The following is a 16458-nucleotide window of genomic DNA, read 5'->3' on the forward strand; positions in this document are numbered from 1 at the left end:
GATGAGGTAGCTGTTGCAGCGGTAGGCTTGGGTTTGGGGTCAGGTACGTTCTGAAGGTGATCTGTGGTAGACGAGTCATCAGAGAACACGCAGACGAGGAATGTTGAACCAGAGTGGTCGTGAATCCGAAGCTGCTCCCGAATTTGGGAGTTGATATGGTAATTTAGCTTTTGTTAGATTTCTCCTAACCTAATCTTGAAGTCAACACCGTTGGCCACAGCAAAGAGCATCGGCAGCTGATGACCGGCTGGGGTTGTCTGCGAACTGGGGGATGTAGTGATTTTTTCGTGTATCTGGGTGTGCTTGTGTATGCGTGTGTGTGTGCGCGCTCGCGCGTTTATGTGTGTACTAGTGCTGTTAATAATACATTGTGAGATCACATAAGGCTACACACAACATATTCACTACAAGTTCTTATCACGGGCGATTATTATTATTTTCGATATTATTAAAGCATTCTGTATTCAAGCGACCGATAAATAAATTACTTTGGAATGTGTGTATGGATTTAAAATAAATTAGGAACACCTCGGAGGAAGCATCTGACTTTTTTACATTTAGAAGGATCTCAGGGCTATAACTAAATGTCTTTACACAGGAATAATAATTTACACTTTCGTGAATTTGTGTTGAAAATACCTTCCGCGTGGTACACTATTATTAATTCAAAGCTGCGAACTTTCTTAACTGTGAAAATCTCGTCACTTGAACAAAAGACAGCCATGAAGCGGCAACCACAAGAATGCTTTAATATCGATACGACTCTTTGCAAAATGAATGAAATTAACTTGACTTTAGTGTGTATACTCAAGAATTTAACTGTAAACCCTCTCTATTTTGCTTTATGACACTTAATATTGGAGTAATTTGAACAAGGCTCTGCCATATTGCAAATGGCGGCTAAAAATGCTAATTGGAATTCGCGCTATACCCCACGTTATTAATCTACGAAAAAGCGCACAGTTAAATTTTCACTCACGAATGGATGTTACCGCTGCTGAAATAAGAGGTTTGATTATAACTAACAGCACATATTTACCAGAAATTCGTCACAAGATATGTGCGTCTCCATCCACGTCTTTCTCATATGAAGCTTCGAACCAGAGAAAAATAATTATGAAAATCTATATCAATTTTTTTCATTGTTATCCGAACATAGACTATCCTGCAATATCGATATTGCATTTCATATACATCACAGTGAGATAATTAATATTTTTGTGTATTGCTTTGCACACAGAATAACAGTTCGTTTAAACATTTAATGTAATCCATAAATAAATGTTTCTCGTTCCCAGAGGACCAGTACAGGGGCTAAGTGGGAGAAGAGCGGCATATGGACAGAAAGTTATTGGAGGATGTCTTTGCAGCAGGTGGGTTTGGACTCCAGGATACGATTATAGAATGTTTGCAGGTTATGAGTTGTGGTATGTTGACGTCAGGATGGAACTTTTTTATTTTGAGAGATAAGAATTTAGGATTGAGGGATTTGACGCAAATTTTTGCTCCTAATTGCACAATACAGTATTGTTCATATAACTTAACAGGAATGCAGTCCAGTAGGATAGTATTTTGACAAACGCACCCATCGCTTACGGGTATGCCGGCAAGATAACTCAGCGTGTTCGGTCAGAGGGCTAGCTGCCATCTGTAATAAAAAAATCAACGACGAACTGAAACGGGTGTTTTGCGACGTCCGCCCCGAGCAGATACAACGAACGAAAACGAACAAAATGATATATAAAAAAAAGTATTGTCTTTGGTTAATAATCAGAACGTTCCTGGTCCCGGGTTCGAACACAGCTACCGCTCAAATTTTGCATAAAAAGCATCAGCATCTTCCAGCATAAGAAGTCACTCTAATTCATCCAACAAAGTTGTCAAGAAGGACGGAGGAGCGAACAGAGGTTGAGGACACTTTCCTTCCCTTGGTGAGCAAAACTTCCCCTAAAGGCGGAAGAAGCAGCATTGATCAACAGCACGAGGATCAGGAGGCAATGGAAACCACTGCATTAAAGACACGCCATGTGTATCACAGGACATAAAGGCCTTAATTGAAAAAGTGCCAGGATGATCCCCCCATTGGCAAAAGTATCCGGACCAGTCTCCCGTTCGGATCTCCAGATGGGGATTGCCAAGGGGGACGTCACCATGAGAAAAAAGATTGAATAATCAATAAATAGATAACATTCTACGACTTTGGGCGTGGAATGTCAAAAGTTTGAACGTGGTAGGGAAGCTAGAAAATCTGAAAAGGGAAATGAGGCTCAGACTAGATATAGTGGAGGATCAATGAAATGAACTAGAAAGAAGACAAGGATTTCTGGCAAGATGAGTCTAGGGTAACATCAGTATCAGCAGAAGATGTCATAACAAGAGTAGGATTCGTTGTGAATAAGAAAGCAGGGCAGAGAGTGAGTTACTATGAACAGTCCAGTGATTCGTCATCACCAACAACAATAGTTCATGTATACATGGCAATGTTGCAAGCTGAAGATGAAAAGATGGAGGAAGTATATGAGGATACTGAATGGGTAACTCAGTACGTGAAGGGAGATGAAAATTTAATAGTCATGGGGGGACTGGGATGCTGTTGTAGGGAGAGGAATAGACGAAAGGGTTACGGGAGAATATGGACTTGGTACTAGGAGTGAGAGGAGAGGTAGACTAATTGAGTTCTGCAATACTTTTCAGTTCGTAATAGCGAGTACTCTGTTCTAGAATCACAAGAGGAGGAGGTATACTTGCAGAAGGCTAGGAAATACAGGAAGATTTCAGTTAGATTACATTATAGTCAGGCAGATATTCCGATATCAGATACTGGATTGTAAGACGTACCCAGAAAGAGATACAGACTCAGATCACAGTTTAGTAGTGATAAAGAGTAGGCTAAAGCTTAAGAGACTAGTCAGGAAGAAGAATACATGCACAAAGAACTGAGTTACAGATTTAATAAGGAATGAAGAAATACACTTGAAGGTGCCTGAGACTATGGAATGGCTCAGTAGCAGTTCAGTTGAAGAGGGATGGGCATAACTAAAAAGGGCAATTACAGATGCTAGGAAGAAAAACATTCGTACAAAGAAGGTAACTGCAAAAAAACCACGGCAAATATAAGAAACACTTAATGTGATCCTTGGAACAAGGAAGTACAAAAATATTCAGGGAAATTCGGGAATACGGATATGTAAGTCACTCAGGATTGAATTAACAGCAGTGTAGGGAAGCTAAGGCGAAATGGCTGCATGAAAAATGTGAAGAAATCGAAAAACAAATAGTGGTCAGCAGGATTTACCCAGCATATAGAAAATTCAAAACCACCTTAGGAAATTTAAAAGGAAAGGTGGTAACCTTAAGAGAGGAATGAGAATTCCACTGTTAAATGCAGTGGGAAGAACAGATAGGTGGAAAGAGTACAGTGGAGGACTCTATGAAGGGTGAGGACTTGTCAGATGTGATAGGAGAAGAAGCAGGAGTCGATATATAAGGGATAGGAGATCCGGTATTAGAAGAGAAATTTAAAAGAGCTTTGGAAGACTTAAGATCACATGAGACAGAAGGGATAGATACGCTTCGATCAAAATTGAACTGGCAATAAACGACTATTCACTTCAGTGTATAGAATGTATGAGTCTGGCGGTATATTGTCTGGCACACAATTCCTAAAATTGCAAGAGTTGACAAGTGCGAGAATCATCGCACAATCAGCTTGTCAGTTCACGCATCCAAGTTGCTGTCAAGAATAAAACACCGCAGAATGGAAAAGAAAACTGAGGGTGGGTTATATGACGACCAGTTTGGATTTAGGAAAGGTGAAGGCAGCAGAGAGACAGTTCTGACGCTGTGGTTGATAATGGATGCAAGACTAAAGAAAAATCAATACACGTTCATTGGATTTTACGATCTGAAAAAGCGTTCAGGTGTGTCAAATGGTGCAAGATGTTGGAAATTGTGAGAAAAACGGGGGTAAGCTATAGGGAAAGACGGGTAATATACAATATGTACAAGAGTCAAGAGAGAACAATAAAAGTGGAAGACCAAGAACGAAGTGCTTGGATTAAAAGGGGTGCAAGACAGGGATGTAGTCTTTCACCTCTACTATTCTATCTATATAACGAAGAAGCAACGACAGAAATAAAAGAAATGTTGAAAAGTGGAATTAAAATTTAAAGTGAAAGAATATAAATGATAAGTTCGCGAATGGCATTGCTATCCTCAGTTACAGAATGGAATAAAAAGTCTAATGAGTACAGAAAATGATTTTAGAGTAAATCGAAGAAAGACGAAAGTAATGAGAAGTAGCAGAAATGAGAACAGTGAGAAATTTAACATCAGGATTGGTGACCACGAAGTAGATGAGGTTAAGGAATCCTGATACCTAGGTGGGAAAATAAACTAGACGGGCGGAGCAAGGACATCAAAAGCAAACTGGCACTGGCAGAAAGGGCACTCCTGGTCAAGAGATGTCTACTGCTACCTAAAATAGGTCTTAATTGGAGGAAGAAGTTTCTGAGAAAGTACGTTTGGAGCATAGCATTGTACGGTAGTGAAACTTGGGCTGTGGGGAAACCGGAACAGAAGAGAATCGAAGCATTTGAGACGGAGTGCTACAGACGAATATTGAAAATTAGGTGGACTGGTAAGGTAAGGAATGAGGAGGTTCTCCGTGGAATCGGCAAGGAAAGATATATGTTGCCGGCCGAAGTGGCCGAGCGGTTCTAGGCGCTACAGTCTGGATCCGCGCGACCGCTACGGTCGCAGGTTCGAATCCTGCCTCGGGCATGGATGTGTGTGATGTCCTTAGGGTAGTTAGGTTTAAGTAGATCTAAGTTCTAGGGGACTGATGACCTCAGCAGTTAAGTCCCATAGTGCTCAGAGCCATTTGAACCTTTTGATATATGTGAAAACACTGACAATAATAAGGGACAGAATGGTAGAACATCCGTTAAGACATCATGGAGTAATTTCCATGGTACTAGAGGGAGCTGTAGAGGATGACAGCTGTAGAGGAAGACGGAGATTGGGATCATCCAGCTAATAACTGAGGATGTAGGTTGCAAACGCTACTCTGAGATGAAGAGCTTGGCTCAGGAGACGAATTCATGGCGGGCCGCATCAAACCAGTTAGAAGAATGATTGTATTATTGGCGCTAGTTGTTTACAGTGTGTGTTTTCGTTCTGTAGACATCACCTTGCGGTTCCCGCATGGCCTCATCTACGGAGAGTTTAACTTGCGACGCACAGCGCTCTCTCGTCTTATTGGTGCCTTGAAAATGACGGACTGTTCACTTGCCGAAATAACGGTGAGTGTCGAGGACGGCACCTTTCTACATTCCCGTAAGATATGAATATCTGAACATTCGATCGCTTGAAAAAGCTCAAGATACACAACTCTACAGTGTCCTGCCTAAAAGTATCCGAACACTTGTTACTGATCATTAAAATGGGTGTGTTCATCCATCGCCTTATTGACGTCTTGAAATCTGCTGGTTTTAACCCCCTGCTTGATAGACTGCTGGTAGCACTTTAGAACTCAGGAGTGAGTCCTGCAGATTTCATGCGATTCTTTACTATCAGCGTCCCCTACGCTGGGCGGTGTCTGTCTGTCGGTGCGTGAGAACTTCCTTCGCCTTTCCACGTCATAGCCACATCACCAACAGCCGAAACATGTAGCTTTAGAAGTGACAAAATGTCACTGAAGAATTCGTTACCCAGGTGATATCCAACGACTAATCCACGTTGAAAGTCACTCAGCTCTACTGAGCGATCCATTCTGCTGTTACCTCTTCTCTAGTGAGAACACTCCGTCTCCTTTTATACAGCGTTTTATGCTGGTGAGTCTGCATCTTGTGACAATTAGGCTCTCCCGAAGTAAAGCCAGGTCTGTCGGTTTGGCAACACAGCAGATGTCAACAGTACAGCAACAACATATTTGCGGTCTGGCTTCCGGTATGCTGCGCTCGAACAGGCGCCGCCAATATTGCTGCAGTATTTCTTTATTCCAGTCAGGAGAACAAAAATAGAGCGAGACAAGTAACCCTCCATTCGGCTGGTATTTAGGAGGCTACCCGGCAGCACGACAGACAACTTAGTTATGGCTATGGTGAAGTGAAGGAATCGGCAGTTACCTCCGGGACCTATGAGCGGTTGTCCACTCATTACGTGTCAAGTATCCTTCGAGTGGCCTTCCAGATTTCTACTATAGTCTATGAATATTTGCAGACTGAACTATGCACAGCAAGGCGCCTAGTCTGGATTGGACTTTGAATCAGGAACATACAGCTATTCACTTTAGCTTCTCAGTGCTCTTCGGTGAACGTGTATTTTATCCAGAATGTCCCCATATGATTCTAACTCTACACGTTTTGCCTCGAAAAAAATATGGTGTCTTTTATTAATTGGCTTACATGTAGTTACGTAGCCACCTTGGAGAAACTGACATTTATTTGGCGTGCAATAGAGCACTCCGTGACTGACGTCACTTTCTCCATCGATGAAAGACTTCGTAGTTTACACTTCAGATAACTCGCACTCAAGAGAACAACAAAGAATAGAAAACCAACAACGAAGTGCTCGGATTACAAAGGGTGAACGACAGCGATGTAATCTGCCGTCCCCATCGTTTAATCTACTCATCGAATATGCAATGATGGAATCACGTATCAGTGAATAGAGCATGTCTACAAGTATTCGGCGAAATACTAGAACTCGCTCCAAATGTTTTCAGTAGGTCGTAAAGCACGTCTTCTTTGTGGGTCTACCATTCCGTGTAAACTCACTGAGCCATATTGATATACCAACAAATCACGCAAATTGATTCACTCTATGGTCATGAAAATGGTTCAAATGGCTCTGAGCACTATGCGACTTAACTTCTACGGTCATCAGTCCCCTAGAACTTAGAACTACTTAAACCTAACTAACCTAAGGACATCACACGCATCCATGCCCGAGGCAGGATTCGAACCTGCGACGTAGCGGTCGCGCTGTTCCAGACTGTAGCGCCTAGAACCGGTCGGCCACTCCGGCCGGCTATGGTCATGAATTTGTCGAAACCAGATAGCTCCTTCCTGCTACGTTGTGTTATCCCCACGTCACACAAACTTCCTGCGCTGATCCCACACAGCCGAATATGGGTTTCTTGAGACTGAGATATCATGTGTCTCCTTTCACCAATGACGTCATCACCATGGTGAAAACCACTGTCTCGAGCGAATCAAACTTGGCTACCGAAACATCGATCACAACACCCGCGAAAATACAAACACCACGCGAACTAGTACACTGACTAAACCCAATGCAATTACGGGGACAACCGCGGAAAGAAGGTGTTTAGGGTGAGGATAAAATAAAAATTCAAAAATAAAAACGCAACACTTTAACAAGACCAAGCCGGCCGGAGTGGCCGAGCAGTTCTAGGCGCTACATTCTGGAACCGCGCGACCGCTATGGTCGCAGGTTCGAATCCTGCCTCGGGCATGCATGTGTGTGATGTCCTTAGGTTAGCTAGGTTTAAGTAGTTCTAAGTTCTAGGGGACTGATGAGCTCAGAAGTCCCAGAGCGCTCAGAGCCATTTGAACCATTTAACAAGAAAAAAACAATCGAAAATGCCTAAAAAAAAGCAAACTACAAAACCATGCAAAAAGCACCATAAGATCGCTTTATGCCACTCTCCATTTAAACTATTTAGCTCATAGTCTAATGTCCAGTTCACCTACATAGCTCAATCCTAGACCACAATACCAATAACCCCTCCGCAGAAACCTCAAAAGCCTATATTCCAATCTCCTGTTCACCACTATAGCTCAGCCCTAGACCAAGATGCCAGTGAGTCCTCCCCATAACTGTAAAATCCGGTATCACAACTTCCAGCTCAACTATATAGTCATACTCTAGACTAGAATACCAATAACCCGCCCCCCCACCCCCAACACACACACACACACACACACACAAACAATCACAAAAGCTGCTACCCAACCTTCAGTGCACTTACATACCACAACCATTCACTAAAAGTGCACTTACGGTGTGAGCGGCTTTTCCTGTTGCGTGTTGCATTTTGTAACTGTATGTATTGTGAATAATGGGATGTGAACCTGACAGATGGTCAGTCGGATAGCACAAGGCGGCGCAAGCCGTAAGAAAATAGTTTTTGAAAAACATCGTAAGTGAATCAATGTTTTTTTATTTAATTCATGGGATAAGGTAGGTAAATCAGTGTTCATTAATAATAGAGTTGCATGTTCGATATATTACTAAACACTAACCCACTTACCTCCAACTTCAATTTAATTAAAAACATTGACCCACATACTCGGTGGTTACGCAGGCACCTAAGAGTAAAGCTTAAATTTTACGACATACTGTGTTTTACATGAAAGCATTCTGCAAATACATTCCATTGTGCCAACACGTAACTTCGTAGACTTCACATCACATTAAATGTAGCACATTAAATGACACAATAACGTACCTCACAAAGATATCGCCACCACATAATTAAACTACTAAAGGACGCCAATTCTTCTTACAACGCTCCAAAACAAACACACCGAGGTTCGATGACATCACACAACACATCGTGGCACATCGCAACCACATAGTGGGTCAAAGCAGACGGGTGATATCCTACAACCAAATTTACCCGCCGTAGCACATACACATCACATCACATCACATCATAGCCCTGGCTTACGTCAGTTGTGGTGAGTAATGATCGCCTGGTACCAGAAATACACCGTCTTCAGTCCTCTCAATAGACCAATGTGCTCTTTTAGGGCGCGAGAAATATTTTGTCAGGTGAGCTACACACCTACATCTACATATGTGCTATGCGCTTCACAATCAAGTGCCTGGCAGAGTGTTCATTGAACCACCATGAAGCTATTTTTCTACCTATCTTCCCTCGAACAGCGCGCAAGAAAAACGAAAACTTACTGTGTAAGCTCTGATTTCTCTTATTTTATTACGATGATCATTTATGTCTAAGTAGGTCGTTTCTGGCATTTGGAGGACAAATTTGTTGACTGAAATTTCGTGAAAAGATCCTGCCGCAACGAAAAACGCCTTTATTTTAATGACTGCCATTCCGTCTCACTTATAATATCCGTGACACTCTCTTCCCTTTTTCGCCATAATACAAAACGAACTGTCATTTTATGAACTTTTTCACTATCCTTCGGGTTCGATCCTAACTGACGCGGGTCCCACACCACCCAGAAATAACTCCAGAAGAGGACTGAAAAGCACAGTGTAGACAGACTGTTTAGTTGATCTCACGAATCCCCTGCACTCCGTAGTTAGTATTTCCAGGTTCGTAGTCTCAGCTTTGCAAGAACTTATATAATGAATAAAATTCCCATGCATTAGAATCTGACTGTTATTTTCAATGGTCTTAATGACTTCTTGCTTCTCAGGACCATGAAAGTTGCAGCACAAGCGCTTAAAATACCCAGAACCTCGACTTAACCAAAGTTTACATAATATATCTGTGTCCTAACACATCTCAACAGCGTCTCTCCCACTTGGCTTTCAGTGACAAACAAGGCATACTTAGCCTAATGTCAATGCAACTATTATATTTTGACCACTTAATGCAGAAAATTCAGAAAAGATCAAATTTATTTTAAATATTATGTGGTAATTATCATATATTATCTCCACTTCTTTGTCATTATCAATAATCTAAAATTATAATTTAGCTTCCTGTTTTCAGCAGATCAGAGAACTTGATCTCGCTAGTTATGATAATTGTCAAAACAAAACTACAGTTGTTTAATGTTACCCTTTTTCGGAACAATACGTTTCAGGATTTATTTATTGATTCACTGTCCCAAAAATCTAAATATGTTGTTACTTTCAATATATGTGATGATTTCGAGTGTTTATAATTTCGATGTGACAGGCAATTTACGTATTTAATACGTATTTTATCCCAACACAATAAATGGTTCAAATGGCTCTGAGCAGTATGGGACTTAACTTCTGATGTCATCAGTCCCCTAGAACTTAGAACTACTTAAACCTAGCTAACCTAAGGACATCACACATATCCATGCCCTAGGCAGGATTTGAACCTGCGACCGTAGTGGTCGCGCGGTTCCAGACTGTAGCGCCTAGGCCGGCCGAAGTGGCCGTGCGGTTAAAGGCGCTGCAGTCTGGAACCGCAAGACCGCTACGTTCGCAGGTTCGAATCCTGCCTCGGGCATGGATGTTTGTGATGTCCTTAGGTTAGTTAGGTTTAACTAGTTCTAAGTTCTAGGGGACTGATGACATCAGAAGTTAAGTCCCATAGTGCTCAGAGCCATTTGAACCATTTGTAGCGCCTAGAACCGCGCGGCCACTCCAGCCGGCCCCCATACAACACTTTTGACATATTCTAGAATGCACTGAGTTTACGCACTTCTTCAGCCTGCTCAGTGAGATACAAACTGCCCAGAAGTAATGACTTTTTACAAATATGTAACTTCTGAAGCTGAATGTTTCGTTCAGATTATGTGTCATTTTGTATTCTTTTGTAGGTTGGTTGGTTTTTGGTTTTTCTTACACAAGGTGTAGTAACTGTCGAAGTGAACCAAGTATCAGCCACAAGTTGCTTCTCAAAATGCAAAATATTGTCTTCTGATATGCAATTGTCACAAGGATTTTTGCAGAAACTGTTCGTCACAAACTTTCTTTTATCAGCTCGCGACAATATTAACTGAACAATATAAAATTATGTAAATGTAAATGACATGTAAATGGCGTTCGGTAAGTAATGTAAAACTTTTTTCTGAAAGCAGTTGGTTTTATTCAGGATTCCAGTACACCATATTATCCACATAGTAACACTCCACTGGACGACGTTGGAGCCAATATCTTGCTGTATCAATAATTCTTCTGTCATCCACGTACAAGTGCGTCCTTCATTGGGCCAGGCAAGCGAACTGGGAAGCCACGAGAACCGAACTGTCTGGTGGATGAGGAAGAACGCACCTTTGAGTACCCCAAATGGTGTGTCAGCACTACCAACAGAAGGGTCCAGTTGAACAGCAATCTTTTTACGACGATGAGAGCCGCCTCGTCCAACGTCTCTCCGTGCTTTAGTTCACTGCCAGGTTTCCGCAGACACTCTCTAAGCACCTATGAATATATGCGATGCTCTGGTTTTCGCCAAACTTAGTGACAGCTCTCTGCTTGGAACACACCTCCTTACAGACGCCATTTTGAAGCCTACGTATAGAGCTGCCACCTGTCGGAACTCCATGAAACTATAGGTACATTTCACGATGTCCCACAACAAATTTCGCATTTTTTTTTTTTCAACTGAAACTGGCCGAGTGAAAAAAAATGTTGCATTACTTATTGAACACGCCTCGTAAGTACACTACTGACCATTAAAATTGCTACACCACGGAGATGATGTGCTACTGACGTGAAATTTAACCGACAGGAAGAAGATGCTATGATATGCGAATGATTCCAGAGCATTTACACCAGGTTGGCGCCGGTGGCGACACCTACAACGTGCTGACATCAGGAAAGTTTCCAACCGATTTCTCATACACAAACAGCAGTTGACCGGCGTTGCCTGACGAAACGTTGTTCTCATGCCTCGTGTAAGGAGGAGAAATGCGTACCATCACGTTTCCGACTTTGATAAAGGTCGGATTGTAGCCTATCGCGATTGCGGTCTATAGTATCGCGGACATTGCTGCTCGCGTTGGTCGAGATCCAATGACTGTTAGCAGAATATGGAATCGGTGGGTTCAGGAGGGTAATACGGAACGCCGTACTGGATCCGAACGGCCTCGTATCACTAGCAGTCGAGATGACAGGCATCTTATCCGCATGCCTGTAGCGGATCGTGCAGCCACGTCTCGATCCCTGAGTCAACAGATGGGGACGTTTGCAAGACAAGAACCATCTGCTCGAACAGTTCGACGACGTTCGCAGCAACTCGGACTATCAGCTCGGAGACCATGGCTGCGGTTACCCTTGACGCTGCATCACAGACAGGAGCGCCTGCGATGGTGTACTCAACGACGAACCTGGGTGCACGAATGGCAAAACGTCATTGTTTCGTATGAATCCAGGTTCTGTTTACAGCATCATGATGGTCGCATCCGTGTTTGGCGACATCGCGGTGAACGCACATTGGAAGCGTGTATTTGTCATCACCATACTGGCGTATCATCTGGTGTGATGGTATGGGGTGCCATTGGTTACACATCTCTGTAACCTCTTGTTCGCATTGACGGCACTTTGAACAGTGGACGTTACATTTCAGATGTGTTACGACCCGTGGCTCTACCCTTCATTCGATGCCTGCGAAACCCTACATTTCAGCAGGATAATGCACGACCGCATGTTGCAGGCCCTGAACGGGGCTTTCTGGACGCAGAAAATGTTCGACTGCTGGCCTGGCCAGCACATTCTCCAGATCTGTCACCAACTGAAAACGTCTGGTCGATGGTGGCCGATCAACTGGCTCGTCACAATACGCCAGTCACTATTGATGAACTGTGGTATCGTGTTGAAGTTGCATGGGCATCTGTACCTGCACACGCTATCCAAGCTCTGTTTGACTCAATGCCCTGGCGTATCAGGGCCGTTATTACGGCCAGAGGTGGTTGTTCTGGGTACTGATTTCTTAGGATCTATGCATCCAAATTGCGTGAAAATGTAATCACATGTCAGTTCTAGTATAATATATTTGCCCAATGAATACCCATGTATCATCTGCATTTCTTCTTGGTGTAGCAATTTTAATGGCCAGTAGTGTAAACAAGGGCCTGCTGAAAGTGAGATGAATTTTAATTTGCAGTGATGTTTCGTGTATACCCACGTAACAGTTGGCGTTGGTGTTGCAGGAGGGCGTGGCGGTGGTCAGTGACGGGCTGCGCATGCGTGTTGCTGGTACTCATGTCTGCGCGGACGCTGCGCCGCTGCGAAGACTGGATGGACGAGGAGAGCCTCTACCGTTCCGGGCTGCACGTCAACCCGCCCAAAGGTAGGAGCAAAGGAAGCCCACACTGACCGCAATGTTTCCACATCAACTTGCTGGTACTCACAGTAGGAATGTGTCATGCCACATAAACACCTCATTTCGCTTTCACCCAGCCTGAGAGTGGGTCCATTTTCGTCCTCTTCCACGTATCTCCCCTCCGCCTACATCATTGTTGCGGCTGCTAAAATTCCTTACGTATGCTACAGACCGACTTCATGATCTTATCCAGTGGCGGCGGGGTAGATTGGTGAAAGGGGGGGGGGGCGGGTCTACACCTATATTCTCTGGGAGGTTTGTAGATACAAGTATTAACTTACTATGACATTTGGTACCTCAGATGCCAAGATATGCATGTCTGCTGATCTATCCACACGAATTACATAGAATCTGTATGTTGCGAGTTTACATACATTAATGAGGGGGGTTGGGTTGTTTGGGGAAGGAGACCAGACAGCGAGGTCATCGGTCTCATCGGATTAGGGAAGGATGGGGAAGGGAGTCGGCCGTGCCCTTTCAAAGGAAGCATCCCGGCATTTGGCTGCAGCGATTTAGGGAAATCACGGAAAACCTAAATCAGGATGGCCGGACGCGGGATTGAACCGTCGTCCTCCCGAATGCGAGTCCAGTGTCTAACCACCGCGCCACCTCGCTCGGTACATTAATGAGCCAGACCCTTACGATCACCTGCTTCATAGCTTGTCGGTCCTCTTTTGGGACTTAATACAGCAGGGATTCTGTGCGTCATGGATACGACATGTCCTTGCTAGCTTTTTGGATGTATTCAACACCAGATGTCAACGTCCAGGATACGCAGTTCTCATAAATTACGAGCCAGCGGTTTATGAACGTGGAGCTGGCCACCGGTAGCGTTCCAAATCTTTTCCTTTGGGTTCGTATCAGACGAGTTTGGTGGCCAAGACATCAACGGCAGTTCACTAACGCGCTCCTCAAACCAATGCAGCACGTGGCTTTGTGCCGAGGAAAGTTAACCTGCTGAAATATGCCACTGCTGTCGGAGAAGACATCAGGCATCAAGGGATGCAATTGGTCCTCAGTAATGTTCAAGTAGAGCACAGCTATGATGGTCTCTTCAAATGTGAATGTCCTCTGTAGAATAACACAGCCATCACTGCCTTGCGTCCATGGGACGGTGCATGTTTCGATGAATTGTTTGCTTTAATGCCAGCGTATCTGGACACTTCGACTTGGTGTTGAAACGTCCCCTTACAAAAATTATGAAATGACTGTGCTGTTAAACCTCTTACTTTATTTGATTTTCAAACAGCTGAGCAAAACTGAACGTTACTGCAATACAGCGAGCGCCAGTACTGCCAGCTAAATAGAAGATTCTAACTAGTGAAGACACTAACTACTGATAGACATAGTTAGCAAATGAAAGATTTCGATAGAGAACAAACAATGTATTTACCTTAATAATGTTCAAAGTCATCATATACATCCATCTTTACCAGTTTCCTTTTTCTGGCGGATACACGTCCAGATCGTTCACTTATCAGAACTATGGCTTCTCTCTCTCCACATCCACCACTGCTGGCGGCTCACCTCCAACTGCCCAACGCTACGTCCTGTTCACGTCCAACTGCCCAATACTGCAATAGCGAATATTCCAACAATGCCAACCAGCCACAGACTGCAAACAGCATAATCAGTGATTTTCATACAGAGCGCAACGTGGCGTTACCAACATGAAAACCTAAACAGCCTACTTACAGTGTAAGAAGATACGTCATTCATACACGATCTGCAATGTAATCGTAAGTGATGATGTCGTTGAATCAGCATGGGAATATGTAGGGCCGTCTGATGCAGAGTTCCATGTTCAACACTATACAGAACAGTGTGCTCCAAAAGACTCGTGAGAGCGCCAGCACTGTGTTCTGTTGTCATATCGGCTTCATATCGCTGCCTAGCCTGCTTTACAGAAAGGGCAAGACTCCAGTCTCGGCGTTCTGCGATGAGGTCTGCACGTTCAACACCTTAACGCCTACTCGATGATTCACCAATCTTCATCCAGTTTCCATAGATGCTCACAGCAGTAGCATTCTAAAAGTCGACCACCCTTGCTGCTTTCGAGATGCTCCTGCCCAGACGCCAGACAATAGCAATCTACGCTTTGTTAAGGTGTTTCATATCAGGATATTTGCTCATTTGCGATCCTTATCGTCGCTTATAATGAGCTTCGATTAGTCTCTGCCCCACCTATAAACGTTCCTTACCTCGTTTTGGGACCGCATCGCATTCAAGCTTGTAGTAACCACAACCGACAGTGGGAACGCCTTGGGCTGCGGATCGGAGCCGCCAGGCGGGGGAGCCGCCGGCAGTGGAGCACGCACCACCGGGTAAACACAGGACGAGTCGGACGACAGACCAACAATAACTGACAACAACCGACCATGAGCGACACAACGAGGAAGAGATAAACAACGGAGGCTTGTGGAAACCACAACACCAAACACCAAACGTAAATCCACTCGGAACCAGAGCCAGGCAAATGTCAACAACGAGCAACGACCAGAACGCAGTACCGCCGAGATAGAAACGAAATCCAGAGCGAGTACCAGACTGGCTGGACTAGGGTTTTTTTTTTTTTTTACTTTATTGTTATTTTAACACCTGAACAATCAGGTAGGCTGGCAGCGGCATGCGACGCCGCTCTTCAGCCATAGAGTTGACAATAACAGTACAATAATGGAGAATTAAAAATGAACATAGTGACAGGCAAAAAATAGTGGTCACAGACACACAAAACAACACGGAGCCGTTCACACTCGACGAGAAAGACACTGAAAACACGTTGACACGGCGCACATAACACTGATGAATCCGATGGCACAAGTGAACGTAGAAGCGTGACGGCGGACACTAAAAACACAAAACGACGTCACACACACGAGACACAGATGGCGATGATCTCCGGCGCGCGAAAGTCCACGTAGCGTGTGCGAGTCCGGGGACCTGCCAAGAGGGGAAGAAGGGTGAGGGCGGGTGGAGAGGGTGGAGAGGGGAGAACAGAGATGCCAATGGCTGAGGGGAAGAGGAGGAGAAGGACAGGGGAGGGGAGGCCCGGGGGAGGAGTGGGGAGAAGGGGAGGATGGATGGAGGGTGCCCAAAGGAACAGATACAGGAAGAGGGAGGGAGGATCAAAGTTGGTAGGAGGGGTAGATGGAGGGGAGGAGGACATCATCAGGGAGGGGGAGCTGGCGGAAGCCACCTTGGGAGAGGGTAAGGAGGGTGGAGAGACGGAGACCGGGTGGGACGTGGGAATACAGGCGCGGCAGCGGGCGGGGGTGGGAGAGGATCGGGGAGACGAGCGGGTGAGGAGGATCGAGTTTATGGGAGGTTTACAGGATCCGTATCCTTTCAAGGAAAAGGAGGAGGTGGGGGAAGGGGATGAGATCGTACAGGATCCGCGTAGGGGAGGGGAGATGGATGCGATAGGCGAGGCG

At 44.5% G+C, this 16458-nt stretch overlaps 1 protein-coding gene across 1 annotated transcript in view; it reads left to right on the plus strand.

The window, feature by feature from the left end:
- The window catches only part of LOC126199455 (protein O-mannosyl-transferase TMTC2-like), a 1057651-nt gene that overhangs the window by 445186 nt on the left and 596007 nt on the right, over positions 1-16458 (plus strand). The window contains exon 9 of the mRNA XM_049936376.1: positions 12855-12994. Coding sequence (XP_049792333.1) covers positions 12855-12994 — 140 coding nt within the window. The remainder of the gene's footprint in view (positions 1-12854; positions 12995-16458) is intronic.

The sequence above is a fragment of the Schistocerca nitens genome, chromosome 8, assembly GCF_023898315.1.
Source record: "Schistocerca nitens isolate TAMUIC-IGC-003100 chromosome 8, iqSchNite1.1, whole genome shotgun sequence".
NCBI lineage: Eukaryota > Metazoa > Arthropoda > Insecta > Orthoptera > Acrididae > Schistocerca > Schistocerca nitens.